This window comes from Phacochoerus africanus, chromosome 6 (assembly GCF_016906955.1).
Source record: "Phacochoerus africanus isolate WHEZ1 chromosome 6, ROS_Pafr_v1, whole genome shotgun sequence".
Lineage (NCBI taxonomy): Eukaryota > Metazoa > Chordata > Mammalia > Artiodactyla > Suidae > Phacochoerus > Phacochoerus africanus.
Window position 1 is genome coordinate 495,694 of NC_062549.1, and position 23,734 is coordinate 519,427.

The following is a 23,734-nucleotide window of genomic DNA, read 5'->3' on the forward strand; positions in this document are numbered from 1 at the left end:
AGCTCAGACAGGCCAGGCCCCTGGGCCCCTGGGGAGACGACAGGCACACCTGGGGCAGGTCCTGGCCTCCTGGATGAGGCAGCTAGTCTGGCCCAGTCCTCCACCTGAGTGCCCACACTGTGCCCTGCAGTGCTGCAGCTTGAGGCCTCATCCTTGAGCCCAGGGGGACCCCCGGCTCCCCTGGGCCTGCCCCACCCCTCCCCGGGTTCTCCTGGCCTTGGGCTGGGCAGTCCACGGGCAGCCCGAGTGTTCCCAAGAGCCTGAAGGGCAGGGGCTCTGGGCTCCTTTCCCCTCTTCCAGGGGTGTGCTCTCTGGGTGGGCTTCACAGCCTTGGCGGTAGCTGGGCGGTGGTCTTAGAGCTCTGCCCAGCCCAAGCCCGCATCTCCTCTGGGCCACAGAGGCCTTGAGGGGGTGTCTATGGGAGGGATGCCCTTTGGACCCCAAGGCAGAGGGCCCTGCCAAGAGGACAGGCAGCAGCAGGCGAGCAGGTGTGGCGGGCGCCTAGGCCGGACTCCTGTACTACATGCTGCTTCCTCGGCTCCCCACCCAGAGGGTGGAGCTGTGTTCCCGACACCCCCTAGTGCCGACCACCCCCCACCCCTGCCAAAGCCAGTAAACACAGTGGGGTGGCTGCTGGGAAGGTACACAGGGAGCACCCGCCTGTCTACCCGGTGCTGTACCAAAGCGCTCTGAGTACCCGCGGGTCCGGCGGAGCCAGGCGAGCTGTGTGCATCCACCCTCCCTCCAAGGCGGCCGCGCCCAGACCGTCAGCCCCCTCTGACGGCGCCCCTCGCACCCCAGCCCCCAGGCGGCGGAGGAAACAGACTGGGAGGCCACACACAGAGCCTGTCGTTTATAGATCTCTGCCCGTCTCGTCCGTCCGTCCGTCTGTCCACGCGTATATCTGTCTATCTGTGCGGGAGGTGAAGGGGGAGTCTTGTGTAAAAATCCAAAATACAATTCTATGAACACCCGTGTGCTGGTCAGTCCGAGTGAGGCGTGCGGGGCCCGGGCCAGCGCTGCACCGGGAGGCCCGCCCTCCCCCTGGGGCCTCTAGGAGACAGTGGGGTCCTTGGCTTTGGGGGGCTCAGAACCCGTCAGCAGGGAGATGGTGGGGTCGTCTGTGTAGTCGTCCCCCTCGGAGAAGTAGGGGCCCTCCCCGAGCTCGAAGAGCACCGGCAGGTCGCTGCTCCCCACGTCCACGGAGCCCGGGTCCACCAGGAGCAGGGGCTGCGCCGTGTAGTGCACCAGCTGCTTCCCTGGGGGTGGCGACGGGTCAGGGAGCTGGGCCTGGGGAGGGGGTGGGGGGGGGAAGGGCGGGGGCGGCGGGGGGTGGGGGTGGGGGGCGGGCTCACCTGAGTCAGGGCTGCTGCTCTCTGCCTCGAGGGGCCTGGGGGGCTCCTGGGGAGAGAGGAGCTCCTGGATCTGCCGGGGCAGGAGGGCATGCGGTGAGGGGTTCTGCTCGCCCCCCACCCCCACCCACTCCCCGGCCTGCCTACGCACGCTGGCCAGGCTGCTGTCAAGGTCGGGCAGGTTCATGTCAGGCACCGTCACCGAGGGGCTGAACAGCTGTGGGGAAGGACGCGCGGTCAGGCTGTGCCCGAGGGCCGGGGCCGGGCCGGGGCTGGGGGCGGGCCGGGCCGGGACTCACGTCCAGCAGGGCGCTGGTGTCCACACTGAAGCCGTGGCTCGACAGCATGGTCTGCAGGTTGTCCAGGTTGGAGTCCATGGCGTCCAAGTGGTCACTGAGCTCAGTCCTGGCAGGGCGAGCGGGGCAGGTGAAGCGGCATCCTGGGCGCCCCTACCCGGACACCTTTCTGCTGGCGCTCACACCCCTCTGCCAGGGAAGGGCTCCCCTCGGCCACCACCCACCCCACTCAGGCCAGGAGGCCCTGCACGTGGGGCCCCTCTGCACGTGGAGTGGCTCAGGCCTGGCCAGCTTGTCTGTCCCCATGAGACGCTGCGCGGCCTCTGGCAGCGTTTGGGCTGGGCCACGGCAGGAGGGGGGGCCGAGGAATGCTCAGAAGGAGCTGGGGGCTCAGCTTTTCAGGCTCGACAAGGCAAGGCCTTGCTTTTGCACGGAAGACGGCAGGACGGGAGCGGGGCTGTGCCCGGTGGGTGCTGAGCCAGCCTCTCCCGCGAGTCCTGTGGCTGCAACCGAGAAGGCCCTGCCCCACCCTGAGAGGCAGCCTGTCAGCACCCCAGCCGGGCCGCCTGCTCTGTCAGTGACTTGGGGCGCTGGCTCGGGCCCAGAGCCTGGGGGCTGGCCCCTCCCAAAGAGGGCCCGGGTGCCGGGTCACCAGGCAGGGCTGAGTGAGTGCTCATGGCCAGGCTGGGTCTGGCCCGCGGTCGGGGAGGGGCCCGAGCTCTGGCGGAGCCCTCCTCCCCCCCGCAGTGGGGACGGCGCTAACCCTGGCAGGACTCGGCCATGCAGAGAGGAGGGGCAGGGGAGGAGGCGGGCGACCCCAGACATCTGTGGAGCGCGAGCCCAACTGCAAGATAGAAAGACAAGAGCCCCTGATTGCAGGTGGGGCCCAGGCCAACTCCGAGCCCCCACCCTCGCAAGCCCACCTCCGGGGCAGCAGGACAGACACAGGGACCCAGCAGCCTGTCTCGGCAGAGGGTGGCCAGAGAGCCAGTGCGACAGGCCTGCCTGGCTACCTGCTGGGCCTCTGGCGGCAGAGGGGCTGTGGGCCCACCTGGTCGGCAGCGGCCTCCCTCCCCAGCCCCAAGCTCCAGGCCCAGGGGCCAGGGCCATGCCTGCCAGCTCAACCCCAAAAGGCCCTGAGCCCGCGGGCCGGAGGATGCCCTGAGTCCCGCCCTCCACGCGCTTCCTGAGGCCAAGGTGGCTGCACTCACTTGTCCAGGCAGGCTACGCTGAGGCACTTCTCGGGGGCCGAGGTGGGTAGGGGCGAGGGGGGGTGGCCCCCCGTGTCCGGGAGCAGGGTGGCCGAGGCGGTAGGCGCAGGCTCGCTCTCCCGCAGGATGGAGTCAATGAGGGCGGTGGGGGACAGGGGCGTCTCCACGATGGAGGACGGGTGCCCGGGACCAGCAGCCTCTGCCCGGGGGCTGCGAGGTGGGCTGGGGGGCTCCTCCTTGACTCGAACCAGGGGGCTGCCAGACAGGGGCCTGCATGCGGGGGTGCACGCGTCAGCCAGTGACTCCACCAGCCCCACCCTGGTCCCGGCCGACGGGAAGGTGACGGCCCCACCTTTCCTCGTCCACGCTGCCGCCGGGGGAGGCCAAGGGGCTGCTGGGGGCCAGCTCAGTGACGTCGGAGATGATGGGTCCGGAGCTGGCAACAGCGTCTGGGGCGTAGAGGCTGGGGCCGCTGTAGGCTGGGGCTGGAGCCTGCCAGCAAAGGGACACGACCACGGGGGTGGCATGAGCGGCGCCTTCACCCCCGCCCCCGGGCCAGCCTGCGGCGCCCCCCCACTCACCGCGTAGGGGCCCGGGCCGTGGATGTGCTCCAGGGAGTACTGCCGGCCGTATTTGGGCATGGAATGTGCGGAGCTGGCGTCGTTCAGCATCAGGGGGCTGTGGGGAGGGGGCGGGTTAGCTGCGTCCCCGGGCTCGACACCCAGCACGCAGCCAACAAGAGACGGGCACCCCCAGGGCCTCACATCTTTCTCTTCACCCCCAGGATCCTGTTGGACTGCACCAGCGAGATGAGGAACTGGATGAGCTGCGGGTGGAGAGGCGGGTCAGCCCGGCGCGGACAGGGGTCCCCCCTCTGCCCCGGGCCAGCCCGCCCGGCACCTTGTTGACGACTTTCTGCTGCTGCGCGTGCTTCTGCCGCAGGCCGGCCACCTCCCGCCACAGGGCCTCGTTCTCGCTGCAACAGACCTGCTGTCAGTGCGGCCGAGGGGCGTCCCCTGGCCACACCGCCCTCCCACCCCCAGGCAGGTGCAGGGCTGTGGGTGACCATCTGGCGACACCCCCCAGGAGGGTGGGCTGTGGGATGGGCTGGGGGCTGACCTGGGCTCTCTGCTGCCACCCCTCCCTGCTCTGCTGCACGTCAGGGGTGCCCAGCTGGGGCACCGAGGTGGGGCACAGGCCAGGGCATGTGGGGTGCCCCCCAGGATCTGGGCTGACACTCCCCCCCGACTTCTTGGACATGGCAGAGGTGGCAGAGCCTTGATGAGGCTGGGGGAAGACCAGGCGTGGGGGCTGCCTGGTCGCTGGCTGCAGGGCCCTATGGGGGTTGTGCCAGGGCCCCTCGCTGGGCCTGGGAGTGGCTCAGAGGTGGCCTCGAGCAGCCCACGGTCTGCCCCTCCTGTGGGCCAGCCCGCTAAGCCCCTGGCCTATCTTTTTGAACACACCATGGACCCTCCTGGCCTCACCCTGAGTGGTGAGGAGCAGGCACCCTGGCCTGCAGGAGGGCCTGGACGGCTGGGGTTCAGGGCCCAATTCCGCCCCCCTGGGGAAGGACAGCCCAGCAGGGCCGGGGGAGGCCATGCAGGCCTGAACCTAGTGTGTCTGCATAGTGCAAGGCCTGAAGCGCCTGTCCCAGAGCGCAAAGGAGGCAGTTCAGGGAGAGGCCCTTGGCCTGTACGCCCTCGGCTGCCCCTCCTCTGCCCGCTCCCAGGAGGCCTGCTGCCCACCCCCCTGGCCGGGGCCCGAGACCCACTGCTTCATGGCCAGCAGTTTGGAATCCATGCTCTCTTGCTTCCCCTTCATCAGCTGCACGTCGGTCAGGAGCTTGGTGACACTGTCCTGGCGAATCTTTATATCCTCACTCCTCAGGGTGGACACCTGGGGACCCAGGGGCAGAGCCGCTGAGCTGGCCTCCAGGGAAGGGGCCTGGGATACAGCAGAAAGGCCAAGGGGCGGCGGGTCTGCGCGGGGCCCTGCGCGGGCCCGGCAGGAAGAGGGGCCGCTGCAGCCGGGCCGGCGGGACCCCGCGCGCGGACGCCCCTCCCGCTCACGGCCGGAGGGAGGTCGCAGGGCCCGGGCCTGGGCCAGGGCGGGCGGCTACTCACGCTGGTCACTTTCCTCTTGATGTTCTCCAGGAGCTGCTCCTGGCCGCGCAGGAAGCAGGGGTGCTGGAACTCGGTGTCGTCCCTCTCCGGCTTGACCAGGCCGCCCTGCTCGATGTGCACCACCTTGCGGAAGCCATCTGCGCACGACCAGGGAGGGGGCAGCTCCGCTCAGGCTGGGACCAAGCCCCTCACTCCAGCGCGGCCGCCGCCCCGCGGGAGGGCCCCGGGCAGAGGAGCGTGGGTGATGTGGTTCTGGGAGTGCCTGGCACGGCTCCCCGGCAGCCCTGCCCGCGGAGGCCGGGTGGTCTGGGTCCCAGGAGACCCCCGGAGCCCCACGACACCCGCTTCCCAGGCTGCACGGCTCAGGCCGGTGCGGCCCTGTCGGGCAGGTGCGCCCGCACTCACACATGTTGAGCTGCCGCACGAAGCTGGCCATGTTGCTGTGCTTGAAGTACTTGGGCAGCACCTCCTTGGCGAACTGGCCCTGGTCGAGCACGTGGAAGCTGCTCCCGCTCTGTCGAGAGACACAACAGGGGTGTCACTGCAGGCGCGGGCCGGGCCCCGCCCTGAGCCCAGGGCACGGGGCTTCGTTCCCGCAGCAGCAGCAGCAGCAGCAACGGCAGCACTGCGCCTCGCACCCCTTCGGAGGCCCCGCTGTAGGGTTTCTGTCTTTTTTATTATTCCATCTTTTGTCCTTTTAGGGCCGCATCTGGGGCGTACGGAGGTTCCCAGGCGAGGGGTCTCATCGGAGCTGTCGCTGCCGGCCTACCCCACAGCCACAGCCACGCCAGATCTGAGCCGCATCTGCGACCTACACCACAGCTGACAGCAACGCCGGATCCTTAACCCACTGAGCAAGGCCAGGGATCGAACCTGCAACCTCATGGTTCCCAGTCGGATTCGTTTCCAATGCACCACGACGGGACCTCCCCGCTGCAGTTTTCATCAGCATGTTTTCCCTAAGAGCAGCCGAGACCCCAAATGGAGGCAGCCAAGAAAACGGGAACCCAACTTCAGTTACTCTGGAGGAAAACAGTTGTTTTCAGAAATGCAACTTCATTTTTCCTTTTTTTTGCTAACAGAGATGACGAACAGATTAAAACGCACTATGCTGCTCTTCCCTAAGCTCAGTCCAAAGAGCTGCCAGGAGGGCGACAGGGCAGACCTCTGCAGTGGCCTGGAGCAGGGGGAAGGGACGTGCTGACCCTGTGACTCCGCCGAGGACTCTGGGCACAGCCTTTGCCTGTCAGGTGAGGGGCAAGGAGTTAGAAAGACCCCGTGGTGTCACCCAGAACGGGAGCCGTGCCTCCCAAACCGCACTCGGATGCAAAGCAAACGTGGTGCAAGTGTGTGAGGGGCGATGGGATGCTTCAGGAAGGGCCTCTTTTCTCCTCCAAAAAGTGCTAAGAAAATGGTTACATCTCATTTAAGGGTGAGCTGTGTCGGTCTGACCTGCCCTGTCCCCACCTCCTCTACTGCAGCTGCGAAAACCCGCTGCTGAAGCCGGGGGGGGGGGGGGGGGAGACGGCATTCTGGCAGCCACGGGGCAAGAACAGCGGGGCTGCAGCTCCTCGCGGCTGCTCCCGGAAGATTCCGCCACACCTGCTGTTGCTTGATTTGTGCCGGAGCTCACTTAGCATCATCGAAAGCCTTTTCCCAGGGATGTGCGCTGAAAACACCTACAGGCAATTTAAAAACTTGGGGCTGGGAGTTTCTGTTGCGGCAGCAGAAACGAATCCAGCCAGGGACCATGAGGTTGCGGGTTCGATCCCTGGCCTCCCTCAGTGGGTTAAGGACCCGGCAGTGCTGTGGGCTTGGTGTAGGTTGCAGATGTGGCTTGGATCCCGTGCTGCTGTGGCTGTGGTGCGGGCCAGCAGCTCTAGCTCCGACTGGACCCCTCGCCTGGGAGCCTCCATATGCCGCGGGTATGGCCCTAATAAGCAAACAAACAAAAAAACCCCAAAACTTTTGGCGGCCAGACAGTGGACAACAAGCGAGGAAAAGCAAGCTAATCAGAAAACCTAAAAGGAAGCGCTGGGAAATGAGAGCTCAAGGGGGCTCTGAAAACCCCCAGATGCTCCTGGGGACCTAGCCGCCTGCGCGCGGGCAGAGCTGTGCACGCTGGGGAGAGGAGGTCCCTCACCGCTTGCCGACTGAGGCTCTGTGCAAACAGGGAACGAGAGAGAGTCATGAGTCTTCAACTGCCTGGCTGAGAGCTGAAGGCGTGCCCAACACTCAGCAGCCCCGGCGGAGACTCGGTTCCGCGCCGTAAAGGACGTGCGGCGCTCCTGGCCACTGAGTCACTGGGCTGAGCCCTCAGGGACCACTCACGGCCACGAAAACAAACTGCCTAGACTTAGTGCAGATGAGGCACTAGACGAAGAGCAACAAGAAAGAGCCACGAATCCTGGCAAATAGGGAGAATCCGGCATGGCACTTACCAGGTGCAACATCGTATTAACGGAAAGTCCAATTTTTAAGAGAAAAAATGAGACAAGCAAAGACACATGTATGACCACACATGGCAAAAAAAAAAAAAAAAAGCAACCAAAAGAAACTGTCGCTAAGGCAAGATGAGATTTTGGACTTACTAGACAAAGACTTTAATTATTTATTTTTTACTCCTCAAGTGAATTTATCACATCTGTAGTTGTAAAACAGACAGACTTTAAAATCAGGTATTTGACTTCGCTGTACAGCAGAAATGGAGAGAACGTTGTAAATCGATTACCACAGAAAAAATGAAAATCTCAAAAAATACATCAGTGGAGTTCTCGTCATGGCACAGTGGTAAACGAATCTGACTAGGAACCATGAGGTTGCGGGTTCAGTCCCTGGCCTTGCTCAGGGGGTTGGGGATCTGGCGTTGCCGTGGGCTGTGGCGTGGGTTGCAGACACGGCTCAGATCCTGCATTGCTGTGGCTCTGATGTAGGCCGGCAGCAACAGCTCCGATTCTGCCTCTAGCCTGGGAACCTCCTTACGCCGCGGGAGGAGCCCTAGAAAAGGCAAAAGGACCAAAAAAAAAAAAAAAAGAAAAAAGAAAAAAGAAAAAAGAAAAAAAAATATATACACATATATAAAATCAGGTATTTGAAATATGTTCAAAGAACAGAATGACATTTCATAGAATAGAGAAAAATAAAGACAGAAATTATAAATACAAACCAAATAAAAACCCTGGAGCTGAAAAGTGTTACAACTCCAATTGGAAATTCACTCCAGAGCTCAAGATCAGATCTGGACAATGAGAAGAAAGAATCAACAAGCCTGAGGGAAGACAGCCAAGTGGGGCCACCCAGTCCGAGAAGCAGACAGTGAACAGGCCTCCGAGACTGGTGGAATACCCCGAAAGACCAAGGTACACAGAAATGAGGAGACGGAAAGAATAACCGAAGAAATAATGGCCAAAACGCCCCACTTTTTTTTTTTTGGCCATTTCTTGGGCCGCTCCCGCAGCATATGGAGATTCCCAGGCTAGGGGTCGAATTGGAGCTGTAGCCGCCAGCCTATGCAAGAGCCACAGCAACGCGGGATCCGAGCCGCGTCTGCAACCTACACCACAGCTCACGGCCACGCCAGATCGTTAACCCACTGAGCAAGGGCAGGGACCGAACCCGCAACCTCATGGCTCCTAGTCGGATTCGTTAACCACTGCGCCACGACGGGAACTCCCAAAACGCCCCACATTTGATGAAAACTATTCAGGAAGCTAAACAAATTCCAAGAAAGAAACTCAAAAGTATTCACCCAGGGAATTCCTGTCATGACTTATTGGAAACAAATCTGACTGGCATCCATGAGGATGGATGCAGGTTCGATCCCTGGCCTTGCTCAGTGGGTTAAGGATCCAGTGTTGCTGTGAGCTGTGGCGTAGGCCACAGATGTGGCTTGGATCTGGCATTGCTGTGGCTGTGGTGTAGGCTGGTGGCTGCAGGCCTGATTCGATCCCTAGCCTGGAAACTTCCATATGCCACGGGGTCAGCCCTAAAAAAGACAAAAAAAAAAAAAAAGATTCACACCTAGATGCGCTACAGTGTAACTGAAGAGAGCCAGAGCCCTAGAGAGAACCTACAAAGACTCCTCAGCAACAGCTAATTTCTCATCAGAAGCCCTCCCAGGAGAAAAAACAAAGCTTCTTAATATCACCTAAAGTCTCTGGGAATTTTCCTTTTCTTTTCTTTTGCTTTTCAGGGCTGCATTCATGGCATAGGGAAAAATCCCTGGCTAGGGGTCACGTCGGAGCGGCAGCTGTCCGCCTACGCCGCAGCCATGCAATGCAGGATCCCCGATCCACCGAGTGAGGCCAGGGATGGACCTCGCATCCTCATGGATCCTAGTTGGATCCATTCCCCCTGCGCCACAACAGGACCTCCCGGAGGTTGTCATAAAGGCACATAGCAAAGGAAGAAAACCCATTCCCCTGCTGCAGGAACAGTGAGTCTGGAGCATTTTAGCCACAAGCTGAGCACCGGTGCTCCTGGAATGACACTACACTCTGGGACCCTGTGGCCTAGGAGACAGGGATTCTTCTCCCGCTGGCGCCCAAGAAGGCTTTCTGAATCTCACAGACAGGGGCAGGCCAACAGCCTTTCTCATCCCGTCCAACTTGCAGGTGAAGAGGCTAAGGTCCCGGGCACGGCGGGTTGGGGCCTCCTTCGCCACTCTGCCCCCACCCAGAGAACGGAGGCTCCACCCCAGGCACAGCAGGCTGAGAACACTGGGGCTCCTCCACTATCCTCACCCTGGCGAGCATGTGGGGAGAGCATTCACGCGCGATGGGGCGAGCCGAGAAGCCCGGAGGCTCCCGTCCTGCCCAGCACCCCGAGGACTGGCTCGGCGTTTGCCAGGGGAGGCCAGCGCAAAGGAAAGAGAGCGCTGAAGCTCCCCGGGGCCTCTCTCTGAAAGGGACCATGAGATAACGGACAAGCCTAAGGGGGTCCTTTACAGCAATAGCTCCTCTGGGGATGTCCCTGGGAGCCCATCGGGTAAGGATCTAGATTTGCCACTGGAGGGACTCCGGTCATTGCTGTGGTGCGGGCTGGACCCCTGGCCTGGGAACCGTCACATGCCCTGGGTGCAGGGAAAAAGAACCCCGAAAACTCTAAATCGAGAATAAGAAGTTAAAGCCTGGCCAGCCTGTTCCCTCAAGGAAGAGGAAGGTGAAGTTGTGGGGTTCCTGCTGTGGTGCAGCGGGTGAGTGGTCCGGCTTGTCTTCACGGAGGGTTGGGTTCGATCCCTGGACACTACAGTGGGTTAGCATCTGGTGTGGCCATGAGCTGTGGTGTGGGTCGCAGACATGGCTCGGGTCCCACACTGCTGTGGCTGTGGCATGGGCGGGCAGCTGTAGCTCTGATTAGAACCCCAGCCTGGGAACCTCCGTAGGCCTCCCTAAAAATAAAAAAAGTACCTCGAATTTAATTGGCTCAGGTTGCAGAACAACTTGTGCCCTGGGGCGCTGTCAAAAAAAAAAACAACAGCGATGTGACAATCAGGCAGGGATTACAGAGCCTAAAGGCTGGGCCTGTAATAACCATAAGAGGCAGTGAACTAACAGCAAGATCAAAGAAGGAGGACACCTCCCCCCTGCCCCCCGCCACCCCCGCTAAAATGGCCTGGCCAAGTCCCCAAACAGACCAGAGCCAGCTGGGTGAGGGGTGAGCCTATCACCCAGAGGTGGAAATCAGTACCTACAGCGTAGTTTCCCAACAAGACTACAGGACGCGTCAGGATGAAGTGAGACCTGTATGTGGGAAGAAGAGCAACAGCAGCTGCCACCTGCAGGGACAAGAGGCCAGTACACATGTGTCCCAGAGCTGAGGGAGGTGATGAGGGCCTGTGAGCTGAGGCAGGAACAGGAAAGGAGAGCCAGGAGGAAACACTGGAACCGAGCGGACAACTGAAATGGAAAATTTACCAGACTGGCTCAACAGCAGAAGTCAGCGCAGGAGCAAGAAGCTGAGCACTTGGGAGTTGCCGTCATGGCTCAGAGGTTAACGATCCCAACTGGATCCATAAGGACATGGGTTCAATCCCTGGCCTTGCTCAGTGGGTTAAGGATCTGGCGGCACTGCTGTGAGCTGTGGTGTAGGTGGCAGAGGTGGCTTGGATCCCACGTGGCGGTGGCTGTGGCAGCTACAGCTCCAATTTGACCCCTAGCCTGGGATCTTGCATATGCCACAGGTACAGCCCTAAAAAGCAAAAAGAAAAAAAGAATCTGAGAACTTGAAAACAGACTGACAGAGCTGGAGGACAGAGAGAAACAAAATAAACTCTAAAGGTGCCTTGAAGCAATGGTACCGCTTCACCTGTAGCAGCATACATGTAACAGGAGCACCACAAGAAGCGGAGAAAGGGCCAGAATATTCACAAAAATAAGGCTGGAAAAACATCTCAAATTTGCTTTTAAAAAAATCCATAAACATGGTATGTCTATCAGGTCAGCTTTGCTTTCTTTCACAGTGTTTTTAGAATTTCACGGTTTTGGCATTCAGATCCCTGCACATTCTATTAGGCTCACATTTAAGAGCTTAGTTGTTCTTTCTTTGTTGGTTTTTTTTTAGGGCCACACCTGCGGAATACGGAGGTTCCCGGGCTAGGGGTCTAATTGGACCTGCAGCTGCTGGCCTACCCCTTAGCCACAGCAAAATGGGATCTGAGCTGTGTCTTCGACCTACACCACAGCTCTCGGCATTGCCAGATCCTTAACCCACTGAGCGAGACCAGGGACTGAACCTGTGTCCTTGTGGATACTCGTCGGGTTACCACTGAGCCACAACGGGAACGCCATGCTTGGTATTTTTGAGCAATTGTAGAGATTAATTTTATACTGTTCTTTGCTAGTACAATGGTTTTGCGGAAGTATGAAAAATCTATCTACTGACCTTTCAAAACTCGTTAAGTTTTAGAGTATTCTTATAGATTCCTTACAATTTTCTGGTAAAGAATCAGGCTGTGAATAAGAACAATTTTAGCATATATGACGTTAATTTCTTTTTCCTGTCTTAACGTACTGGGTAGGCCTTCCAGTATGACGCTGACTAGAACTGGTGAAATAAATTTTCTGCCTTGTCCTGATCTTACAGGACAAGTAGTGTCTTACCATTAAGTATGCTGTTAGGTGTAGGGTTTTTACTCTTTTTTGGTCCTTTTAGGGGCGGCACCCGTGGGATATGGAGGATCCCAGGCTGGTGGGCGCATCAGAGCTGCAGCCGCTAGCCAAGGCCACAGCCACGCCAGATCCGAGCTGCGCCTGCAACCTACACTGTGGTCACAACGCCGGATCATTAACCCACTGAGGGAGGCCAGGGATCGAACCTGGGTCCTCACAGATGCTGGTCAGATTCGTTTCCGCTGAGCCATGACAGGAACCCTAGGTGAAGGGTTTTTTTCTTTTTGTCTTTTTGCTATTTCTTTGCGCCGCTCCCGTGGCACATGGAGGTTCCCAGGCTAGGGGTCGAATCGGAGCTGTAGCCCCCCGCCTACACCAGGGCCACAGCAACGCGGGATCGTTAACCCACTGAGCAAGAGCAGGGATCGAACCTGCAACCTCATGGTTCCTAGTCGGATTCGCTAACCACTGCGCCACGACGGGGACTCTGGTGAAGGGTTTTTTAAAGACCTTTTTTTGTATCAGGCTGAGAAAGGTCCCTGCCATTCTTAGTTTCCTGAGGGATTTTTTTTTTTTTTAATATTATGAACATCAAATTTTGTCATGTGCTTTTTCCGCATCAAATGCTAAGATCATGTGGTTTTCTCTCTTAGGCTGTCGACATGGTGGGTTACACGGATTTAAAAAAATCTTCAACCATCCTTGCATTCCTGGCATAAGTCCCATCTGTGGCGAGTATTCTTTTTTATGTGTCGCTGCGTTTGATCTGCTAACATTTTGTCGAAGACGTTATGAAGGGGGTCAGCCTGCAGTTTCCTTGCACTGTTTTGGTCTAACTTCGGTTCAGGGGAACGTTTGCCTCATGAAATGAGGTGCAGAGTTCCTGCCACTGCTCTCCTGGAAGCTGTTTTATCACTGGTGTTATTACTTCTCAAACGTTTAAACTTGCCAGTGAGATCAGGTGGGGCTGGAGATTTCTTTTTAGAAAGGTTTATTGTTAGGACTTCAGTTTCTTTAATAGGTGCGGGATCACGCATGGACACGCTTCACCTTGAGAGAGTTCTGGCAGTTTGTGCTTTTCGAGGAGTGGGCCCACTCAGTCGAACTTCCCCGCGGAGAGCTGCCGTGGGCTTCCTGCGCACCCGCTCGCGACCTGTGGCGTCTGCGGTGACACCCTCTGCCGCGCCTGACGTTGGTAACTTCCGTCTTTTTCTTCCCCTGGGAGGTGTGCCTAAGTCACCAACGCTGATCTTTTCAAAGACTCTGCTGCTCAGCTCATTTACCTTGTTCTACTCTTTTCAACCCCACTGACTGCCGTTGCCTTGCTTTGGGTCTACGTTGCCGCCCCCCCCCCCCAACGTGGAAGCTTAGAAGCCAGTCTTATTTTCCTTTCTTTTTCTTTTTTGCTTTTTAGGGCCACACTCGTGGCATACGGAGGTTCCCAGGCTGGGGATCTAATCGGAGCTACAGCTGCCGGCCTACGCCAGAGCCACAGCAATGCGGGATCTGAGCCGAGTCTGCGACCTCCACCACAGCTCACAGCAACACTGGATCCTTAACCCACACAGCGAGGTCAGGGATCGAACCTGCAACCTCACGGATCCTAGTCAGATTCGCTTCGGCTGCGCCACGACGGGAGCTCCGGGTCTTGTTTTCCACTACAGTCACTTAATGCAACAACTTCTCTGTCGGCACAGCTTCAGGTGCGTCTCCCCCATTTCCAGACAGGAGGCCTTTGCTGGGCTGCTGGGGAGTCTGGCGTGGGAGAGGGCGATCCTCGCGGCTGGAAGACACGGGGGGAAACGGGCTCCTCTGGGGGCTGCACGGCCCCCCGTGCCTCCGTCTCCCCGTGGACCCTTCCCACCCACGGGACCCAGAGCACCTGCCTCGCCCCAGGCCGGATGCCTGCTGAGCTGTGCCCTGCTGACGCAGTGTCTCCATGTGGCTGGTCACGCGTCCCATCCCCCTCCTTCTAACAAGGAAGGCGTAACAGTTTCCCACTTTAAACGCACAGCTCTGTGCAGAGGAATGCGGGCTCGGGCCGCGCCTCTGGGCCTTCTGGCCTCGGCAGCTGGGTGCGGGAGCCTCCCCTCCAAGGCGGATCCTCGGGGAAGGGGTCAGATCACGGCCGGGCTGATGGAGCGCCTGCAGCGGCGAGCGCCTGGGGACTCTGGCAGCCCGGAGGCTGTAGCATGCTTGCAGAAAGCAATGGCCTTTGCCCGCTGGCCCTGCACCGTGGCCCTGGACGGGGTGGAGCCCACAGAGTCAGTCTTGGCGGACAGATGTGTGCCCTTGAGCCGTGACAATGGGGCAGAGGGAAACTGTGCTGAAGAACTGCTAAGAAGCTCGCTCTGAGGGGTGGAGGAGCAACAGCTCTTGGCCAAAGCTGGACGAAAAAGAACCCTTCTTGCTCTGCTGAGGAGCTGTGCTGGGAAAGAGTGCAAAACAGCATCTTTTTGTTTGTTTGTGTGCTTTTTAGGGCCGCACCCGCAGCATATGGCGGTTCCCAGGCTAGGGGTCGAATCGGAGCTACAGCTGCCAGCCTATGCCACAGCCACAGCCACGCCAGATCCAAGCTGCATCTGCGACCTACACCACAGCTCACGGCAACGCAGGAGCCTTAACCCACTGAGCGAGGCCAGGGATCGAACCCGCAACCTCACGGTTCCTAGCTGGATTCGTTTCCGCTGGGCCGTGGCGGGAACTCCCAACACAGCATTTTGTTATTGAGAACGCTAAGGTCCTGGAGAAAATGTATGCTCAGGTATTTTGTAGTAACCAAGTCTTATGAAGACAGAATTGGCAAAGACCTGGCCAGAACAAGGCAGAGTTTCTCAGTGTGCTTGTGTGTCCTCAGCTCCTCGCAGGCTGTCTGGTGCGCAGCCTGCGCTCTCCCCAGTGTGTTTTTCTGTTGTGCCACGGTGAGACGTGGCCCCCGATGCCCAGGTGACAGCCTGAGCTGTCCCTTCCAGTTGCAGTGGACTGGAGCAGTCTTCCTGACCCCCTGGGGCCCCAGCAGAGGGCTGGCTTTCTGCTGAGGTTAGAGCAGGCGGGCGGCCGCTTTGGGAGCTGACGGGCGTCTCTGGCCGCCACGGTCGCGATTTCACGATTTCACGTGTGTACACGACCCAGACTCACTGAGGCGAGTGCCTTAAATACATACAGCTTTGGGAAAAAACAGCGACAATTTATGTTTATACAATAATAATAATTTGCCAGTTTTTCACATACCGTTTAGCTGCACAGGCGAGGAACAAGAGAAATTTCCACCCCCCTCAAATTACTTCCGCGGCGGTCTGCAGCCAGCCCTTCCCTCGCCCCCAGGCAAAGACTCATCTGATTCCCGCCCCCACCCCAGTTCTGCCTCGGAGACGCCGCCAGTGCCGCAGGGCGAGCTCCCCGTTCCCCTGCAGCGAGGGTCGGGATGCCCGCGACTTCGCCATCCGCCCAGCGGTTGGTGGACGTTTGGGTCGTGTCCTGTTTTTGGTTATGACGTGTAAAATTCTACGAACATTCGTGTCTGGCTTTTTTTCTTTCTAGAAGTTCTATACTTTTAGCTCTTATTCTTTTAATCTGTGTTTCATTTCTGTGTTGATATATGGCTTTAAGCACAGGACAGGCTCACTCACACGTGTCCTTGTAGGTGGCCAATTATTCCAGCACCATTTGGTAAAAATCGTAAGTTTATTTTTGATGTTACGGTAAATCATTTTTTTCCCCTTTCTTTTTAGGGCCACACCTGCAGCATATTGAACTGGAGCTGCAGCTGCCGGACTACGTCGCAGCCACAGCAATGAGAGATCCGAGTCATGTCTGCGACCTACGCTGCAGCACACGGCAACGCCAGATCCTTAACCCACTGAGTAAGGGCAGGGATCGAACCCACAACCTTACGGTTCCTCGTCGGCTTGTTTCCGCTGTGCCACATCGGGAACTCCGTCCCACAAAGTAAGTCTTGACATCAGATAGTGTGAGCTTTCCCACTTCGTTCTTAAAAGCCTGACGCTTCTCTGTCCTTGGCCTTCTCACACCCACTCGCGGTTATCCGCCCCACCCAGGGATCTCTCGGGCTCTGCTGTTTGTCTCACCCACGATGAGTCTGCCGTTTACGACACGGCATTTCTTTCCATTCATTTGGATCTTCTTCACTTTTTTCAGCAATGTTTTACAGTTTTCAGTGCATAAATTTTGTATATACTTTGTGAGACTGGGCCTGGGATAAAGAACCTGTGGCTGCACCCCCCCCCCTTCCCCCGGCCCCAGGATCTCACAGCTTGGGCCACCTTCTCCCATGGTGCACCACGATTCTACTTCGTAGCCCAGAGCCTCCGGCAGGGGAGACAGTGTTCGAGGACACATTACGAAGGCCGCCCTGGGGAGCTCCCGGGTGGTTCAGTGGGCTAAGAACCTGACTGGTATCCATGAGGATGGGGGTTCGATCCCTGGCCTTGCTCACTGGGTTAAGGATCTGGCACTGTCCTGAGCTGTCATGTAGGTCGCAGACACGGCTTAGATCTGGCATCGCTGTGGCTGTGATGTAGGCCGGCAGCTACAGCTCCGGTTGGACCCCTAGCCTGCGAACCTCCATGTCATAGGTGCAGCCTTAAAAAGACCAAAAAAATCATACCACAGCAGTGACTGGAGCCACTGTAGGGACAATGCCACATCCTTAACCTGCTGTGCCACAAGGGAACGCTGAGATTTTGTGTTTTATACCACTGGAAATATGTCCATTTGCAGTACATCATTGCTGGTATGTAGACGTGTAATCAGCTTTTGTACACCGACCTTGAATCCCGACCAAACTCACCTATTGGTTTTAATAACTTTTTTCGGTAGATTCTTTGGGATTCTCTAAGTAAACAATAATGTTTCCTATTAGCAGAGTTTTGTTTCTTACTTTCCAATCTTGATGTCTGTGATTTACGTATTTCCCGGCCAGGGCATCCGATGCACCAGCAAGGAGAAGGCGTAAAGCTGACCTCCTGGCCTTTTTTCCCCATCTTGGGGGAAAGTATTCAGGTTTTCCCCATTAACTACAATGCTGGTTGTCAGTTTTTTCTTTTTTGGTTGTTGAAGCTTTTCATTAGATTGAAGAATTTCCCGTCCTAGTTTGCGAGCTTTCATCATGAAATGGATGTTGCGTTTCGTCAACTGCTCCTGCCTCTGCTGAGATGAGTCATGGTGTTTTTCGACCCTGCGAGGTGGCAGCGTTACAGCAGGTTTGGGCACTGACCACAGCCCCTCCCAGTCCCAGGCCTCGCGCCTCTGATGGGAAGTCAGCATTGTTCTTCGCCCTTCCGTGTGCAATTTCCTTTCTTCTGGGTGCCGTTGCTGTTGTTGCTGCTGCCGTTTGGCAGTGCCTCCGGCAAGCGGGTACTCCCAGGCCAGGGACTGAACCTGTGCCACAGAAGCGACCTGGGCTGCCCCATGGCAACGCCGGGTCCCGAACCCACTGAGCCACCGAGGAGCTCCCTTCTGGTGGCTTTTCAGATTTGCTCATCGTTGGTTTGTAGCAATTTGATAGCGGGATGTGTTGGCGTCTTTTTCCGTGCTTTATCCTCCTTGGGAGTCACTCAAACTCTCGGATCTGTGGGTTTACAGCTTTCGCACCCCCATTCCAGCGCGAGAGAAAATTTCGACCGTCCTTTCTGCAGCCCCCCGTTCCTCACTCCCGGACTTGGGATGGCCTCGTGGGAGCACCCCCAGGGCTCCGCCGATTTGGGGCCGCCGTGGTGCCTTCCTCGCTTGGGCTGGTTCCGTGATTTGTTCTTCCTCGGTCTCTAGCTGACCGTTTAATCCCCTCCAGGGACTGATAAAAACAAGCTTCTAGGAGTTCCTGCTGTGGGGTAATGGGATCGGCAGCGTCTTGGGAGGGCTGGGATGCAGGTTCGATCCCTGGCCTAGCACAATGGGTTAAGGATCCGGTGTTGCCACAGCTGTGGCATAGGTGGCAATTGTGGCTCGGATCTGACCCCTGGCTTAGGAACTCCATGTGCCACGGGGCGGCCAAAAAAGCCTTTAATTTTAGAACAATGCTGAGTTTACAGCAAAGTTGGGACAACAGGGCACCCCCAGTTACCCCACACCTGGACTCCCCACGGCCCTGCCTTAGTGCAAGTGCCTCAGCAGTCAATCCACAGGCTTTATCTACTTATTTATTATCTTTTTTGTGGCTTGCGGAAGTTCCTAGGCCAGAGACTGAATCCAAGCTGCAGCTGCAACCTATGGCACAGCTGTGGGCAATGTCAGATCCTCAACCCACTGAGCCACGGTGGGCACTCCACACAGACCAGTGTTAACTAAAGTCCCCATTCTGTTCAGATTTCTTTAGATTTTACGTAGTGTCCTTCTGCTCCAGGTCACCACCCAGGCTATTCCTTTCACGTCTCTTGGGCCTTCCTGGTTTCTGACGACCCGATGGCTTTGAGGAATCTGGTCTGCTACCGTGCAGGAAGTTACTCAACGTGGATTTGCCTGCTGTTTTTTCCGTAGCGTTCGCTGGGGTCGTGTCAGTGTTTGCAGGTGGCGTGGCCTTTCCATCACAGCTGTCAGGGTGACTCCGTGCTGCTGGCCGGGGCCTTCAGGAGCCTCCTCCGTTCGGTCACTGCCCCCCAGCCTGAGCTCCGTGGAAGGAAGCCGCCAGGGCCGCCCACTGAAGGGGCAGTGACACAGCGCCTCCCCGGGAATTCTTCTGCACGGGAGCCGCGTCCCAGAGGCGTTTCGTTCACGTTCCTTCCTCCTAGCAGCTTCCGTTTCTGTTTCTCCGTTTCTGTCTTCGCCCTCCGCCTCGAGCCTGCGGGGCACCTTCGCAATGTCCTTCCGGCCGAGCCAGAGACCGGCAGGCGCGGCGCTGCCGCGGGGGCTCTTCCCTTCTTGGCCCTTGGGCCCTGCCCCTTGGCTCGACCGCGGGTTTTGACTGGATCCGGACACGAGGAATTTGGCCACGTTGTGTCTGGGTTGGGGTGTCCGCCTTTCTGCAGCACCTCAGCCCAGAGAGGAAAGATGGGCCTGGTCCTTGCCGAAGGCTTGTCCCTAAGCCTCACTTCCCGGCTCCGGCGGTGGTGAGCTCCCTTGCGAAGCTCTGGCCGTGAGGACTCCGCCGCAGCAGAGCCAGCCCTGGCGAGTCTGGCAACCGCTCACCGCACAGCCCCTCGGCAGCCGTCGGCTACGTAGAAGGTTCGCGGGCCGGCCCCACAGTCTCGCACTGTGGACGGGCCAGCAGCGCTTGGCCAAAGACCCATGGGGGCTGCCAGGCAGCTCCCTGCTCTCGGGACCACGCCTTGAAAATTCTCGCTGCCTCAGCTTCTCCAAAGGCCAGGCTCTCGGACTTTGAAAACAGCCTCGGGGAAGAAAGCTCGCGCCCCAGGGCCTCCCCCTGGCCTTGCTGTTTCATGGCCCGCACGTGGCGCAAGAGTGCTGTGCACGATGAGCACGGCCTGCAGGCCCTACCTCGGGGCCGGGATGAGTCTGAGGGGGCCCTCTGGGGCGTGCAGCCCAGAACCGGATGGTGCGTCTCTCTCGCCCTGGTCAAGGCCCCCTTCTCTGCAGGCGGCCCTCGCCGCCCCGGGAGGGGACAGAAGGCAGCACTGGGAGATCCGGCAGCGCTGTGGAGCAGCGAAGAAGCTGCTGTGTGCTGTCTACGCCCCTGCCCCCGAAAAGCTCTTCCTGGGAAATAGTAAGTCTTAGGAACCCGGTTCGAAGCCTTGACACCTCTTACAGGACCGCGAGTAACCTGAAACGTACGCAGTGCTGCCCGGTGTCCACATCCGCGGACGCAGCCTCTGTCTCTGAGCATTTTCTCAAAGGCCCCGCAGCCCAGCAGGACGAGCCAGCACGGCCCTTCCCGGAGGGGCCCGCCTGAACTCTTCTAGCATCTGCCCATGTCAGCGCCCCAGCCCACGGGACTGGTCTGTGTGCGGGGCTCCGGTGTCCCGGCGTGGCTGGCTGACCACTGCGGGGCTCTGGGAGCAGGGGGCCTGGGGCCGGGGCCTGTGCGGGGTGAGCGCTGCAGCTGCGGGCGCAGAGGCTGATGAACGCGGGTTGGGGATGAGGAGGAAGAACGCGGGGTGCAGAAAGGGGCAGCCACTTTTGGTCCCCGCCCCACTGGCCATCTTGCCCTCACGCAAGCGCAGGACCATCTATGTGCTTCTCACGCCACTTCCTTACGTCGGCTCGGGGCCCCGGCCCCGGCCCCGAGCCCGTCCATCCCTGCTCATCTCTGGCCGCCGGCCCACCCCTGGGTCTCCAGGCCCCTCTGCATGTGCGCACCCTGCTGACTGCAGACTCAGGAGCTGTTGGGGCCCAGAGGGGCGAGATGGCGCAGCCGCCAGCGCTTCCAGGCTCAGGAGACCCTCGGAGGGCCGGCCTCCCCGCCTCCCTTCAGACCTCAAACCTCAAAGAAATCTTGCAGCCAGGGGTGCAGGCTCTGGGGCGTCCGTGACACCTGACGGGAGCTGACTGTTCGCTCCGAGAGGATCCCGTGGGCCCTGGCCACCTCCCCGCCAACCCCGGTGCTGTACCAAAGCGCTCTGAGCACCCGCGGGTCCGGCGGAGCCAGGCGAGCTGTGTGCATCCACCCTCCCTCCAAGGCGGCCGCGCCCAGACCGCCAGCCCCCTCTGACGGCGCCCCTCGCACCCCAGCACCCAGGCGGTGGAGGAAACAGACCGGGAGGCCACACACAGAGCCTGTCGTTTATAGATCTCTGCCCGCCTTGTCTGTCTGTCCGTCCACGCATATATCTGTCTGTCTGGGCGGGAGGTGAAAGGCGGACTCTCGTGTAAAAATCCAAAATACAACTCTACGAACCCCCGGGCGCTGGTCAGCCACGTGCGGCCGGGCCGGCTAAGACCGTGGGGTGGGGGGGTGGAGCCCGAGCTGCACCCTGCGCCCAATTGGAGACGCGACACTCGGTGGGGCAGGCGGGCAAAGGGCCTGTGCACTTCAGGGTCTTCCTCGCATTTCCTGTCACCTCCGAGGCTCAGGTTTCACGTCTGTAAAAAGGCCACCTTCACCTTCGTGCAGGGCGATGGGAGGCGCGACAGGCTCCACGTGGAAAAGGCTTGGCTGCGGCAGGCGGCCAGGCACGCTCATCAGGTGTGGGGACCCCGGGAACCTCCAGGCTCTGCAGTGGCCCTCGAAGCCAGCACGGGGGCAACTGTGGGCTCCTGCACGGAGGACCAGCTCAGCAGGCTGGTGGGGCCCGCCTGGCTCCGGGCAGGGGAGGGGGCGGCCCTGCCTGTCCTGGGGTCTCTGGAAATGGCCCTTGGCCAGCTTGGAGTGGCCAAGGGTTTCACAGGGAGCTGGGGACCTGACCATGGAGACCGTGCTCCTCCTGGACACTAGCCCCTCTCAAGCGATCCCTGCGTGTGGCACTCACTTGGGCCACCTGGGCTGGTGGCCTTGGCAAGGTCCGGTTCCTGGGAGAAAGAGGCCCTCAGTCTTGGCCAGAAGGGTCTGACTCCCATTATGTCCCAGGGGGCGTGGTGGCAGCACTCCCAAGGCCACACTCCCCGTCACCAGGTCCCCTTCTGCAGGAGCCCTTGCCTATTCAGCCGTGGCGCCGCACGGGGCACATCTGACGGGACAGGGCTTTGGAAGGGTGGGCAAACCAACACGTGCCTCTGGAGCAGCGACCCGCTGGCCGGCCCCAGCTCCCAGGGCTGGCACCCACCCGTGGTCATGCATCACGCAGACCACAGAGTCGGCCACTGCACCTCCTCCTCCCTTTCATTCCCTGGGCCATAGGCAGAGGTTTTCTCCTGGCGGAACAATGAGCAAAGTTCCAGCACAAAGGGGAAGGGCCGAGGGCACAGGCGTCGGACCTGTCCGGGGCCTCTGACAGCAGGACTCCAGGCTGTGAGTCGGCAAAGGGCTCCAAGCGGACTTTGTGACAGAGGCCCGGGGGTCCTGTGGGCACCCTGCCGGCCCCAGGCAGGGGCTGGTCTCCTTTCTCAGGGCCAGCCCCACTGCGTCCTGCACCAAGCACACCCTGCTCGCCCTGTGTACAGACTAAGGAGGATCAAAAGCTCTTGCTCCATGGCCGCTTGTCCCCAGGGAGACCATGCCTGGGGGCGCAGCCACCTTGAGTAGAGACCATCACGGGCCGGACCATGCCCGCTTTCCCGCTCCAGGCTTTGCCTGGAATACAGGCCGTGAGGCCTGGGGAGCAAGCTGGCGCTGGCTGCGCTTTGCCTGGCCTGGAGCAGACTGAGAGGCGGGATGTCCCCACAGTAGGCTCACCCCAAAGGACCTCTGGTGCCCTCCCCCAAACGGGAGTTACGGGGAAGGGACAAGAGGAGGGAGAAGGAAAAAAGACAGAAAAATGGGGTCATTTCATTTGGCTGGCAAAGTTCAAGGCCTGCAACAAGGGGATGGTTCCCACCGTTAAAGAAACAGGGCCTGGGATGGAGAACGCCACACGGATATTTGCTGGGACAACACACAGTGTCCCCAAGGGAATGCAGCACGGTTTCTGGTCTCCTCAAAGGGACAAGTGGAATGAGAGAACGTGGCCTCCAGCTCTGGGCTCCTTTCAGCCCAGACTGCTCTTCCTTTCCAAGGGCTCAGCAGGATGACGGGCAACAACTCAGTAGGGTCCGAGAAATCCAGCGTTTGGGCGCTCAGGAGAGTAAGCACGTTTGGAGGCGCCCGGAGCCTGCCTACACCTAGGGTGGCCTAGGCCACCCCCCTGCCAGCCCCGAGCCGTGGCTCCCACCTGCCCCACCTCGACGTCACGGCCAGGACGTCCATCTCCAAGTCCAACCTCCGCAAACTGGAGTTGTCCAGCCTGCGGGGTCAGACCTTGTAAATCACCTGCTCGCTGCCAGGCAACGGGAGACAGGGCGTGAATAAAGTCGCGCACAGAGCAAGAAACACGAGTCGCTCTTGGGAAAGCAGCTCTGGGATCGGGACCCGGGCTCGAGACCAGCCTGAACTTTATGACGTTGTGCTTTCTGTTTTCGCTCCCTCTCCTTTCGAACTAGAGAAACGCCCTCCAGTTCCAGGGCCGAGGCTTGATTTACCCTGAATAACTGCCGACCACACCGCTGGAACTCTGGGGCCACCGGGGCCCAGCGTCCACTAGTGAAGCCGGGGGCTGTTCTAAGCACAGACGCGTCCCGCAGTCGTCCCACAGGCAGCAAGCGCAAGCCCACGGAGGCAGAAGCCCTTCCTACCCAACGCGGGAGAGCGGCGTGGACAGGAGCGACCTCCAGCGGGCCTGCGACGCTTCTCCCCGCACTACCCCCCGTTCCCCACCCCCACACCGGGCCTGCGAGGCGGGGTCCGGGCCTGCCCGTCCTGGGCCCCCGCGCCGCGGCCTCCCCGCCCCGGGCCGGCGCCCTCGGCCCCTCACCGGGCTCCAGCAGATAAGCGCGTCCGTGTCCGGGTCGCTCACGAGAGTCCAGAGCTTGGTCAGGAAGGCCGGGACGTTGCTGGGCCCCGCCGCGCCCGGGCCCACGGGCAGATCCATACCGGGCAAGGTGGGAGAGGCGGAGGCGGGACCGCGAGGAGGGGCTGAGGGCCGGGCTAGCGCCGCTGCCGCGCCTGCCGCCCGGGCCGCGCCGCCGCCGCCCGCTGCGCACACACGGCCCCGGGGCCTGGCATGGCCGCCGCCATCTTGCGACGGGCGCGCTCCCGCC

At 59.8% G+C, this 23,734-nt stretch overlaps 1 protein-coding gene across 7 annotated transcripts; it reads right to left on the reverse strand.

Annotated features, from left to right (window-relative positions):
- Window positions 1-838: 838 nt before the first annotated feature.
- Window positions 839-23,724, reverse strand: HSF1 (heat shock transcription factor 1). Of its 7 annotated transcripts, XM_047785599.1 has the most exons (15): window positions 23,449-23,493; window positions 5,856-6,004; window positions 5,388-5,496; window positions 4,983-5,119; window positions 4,631-4,803; window positions 3,760-3,835; window positions 3,624-3,685; window positions 3,441-3,537; window positions 3,212-3,351; window positions 2,860-3,129; window positions 2,412-2,492; window positions 1,652-1,757; window positions 1,504-1,569; window positions 1,356-1,425; window positions 839-1,259 (listed from the first exon to the last, which is right to left on the reverse strand). In XM_047785599.1, the coding sequence occupies exons 2-15, from the start codon at window positions 5,865-5,867 to the stop codon at window positions 1,054-1,056; spliced, it is 1,605 nt and encodes a 534-aa protein (XP_047641555.1). In that variant the 5' UTR covers window positions 5,868-6,004; window positions 23,449-23,493; the 3' UTR covers window positions 839-1,053. The 7 variants fall into 7 exon arrangements, with proteins under 7 accessions (XP_047641555.1, XP_047641551.1, XP_047641550.1 ...); XM_047785595.1 differs by lacking the exon at window positions 5,856-6,004 and having other exon boundaries at window positions 1,356-1,401; window positions 23,449-23,668; XM_047785594.1 differs by lacking the exon at window positions 5,856-6,004 and having other exon boundaries at window positions 23,449-23,667.
- Window positions 23,725-23,734: the final 10 nt, after the last annotated feature.

Coding starts and splice junctions, on each gene's coding strand:
- HSF1 (XM_047785594.1), bottom strand. CDS start 23,565: ATGGATCTGCCCGTGGGCCCGGGCGCGGCGGGGCCCAGCAACGTCCCG. Junction 3,836..4,630: donor AAACTGCTGGCCATGAAGCA/GTGGGTCTCGGG, acceptor GGTCTGTTGCAG/CGAGAACGAGGCCCTGTGGC. Junction 1,260..1,355: donor GAGCAGCAGCCCTGACTCAG/GTGAGCCCGCCC, acceptor CGCCACCCCCAG/GGAAGCAGCTGGTGCACTAC.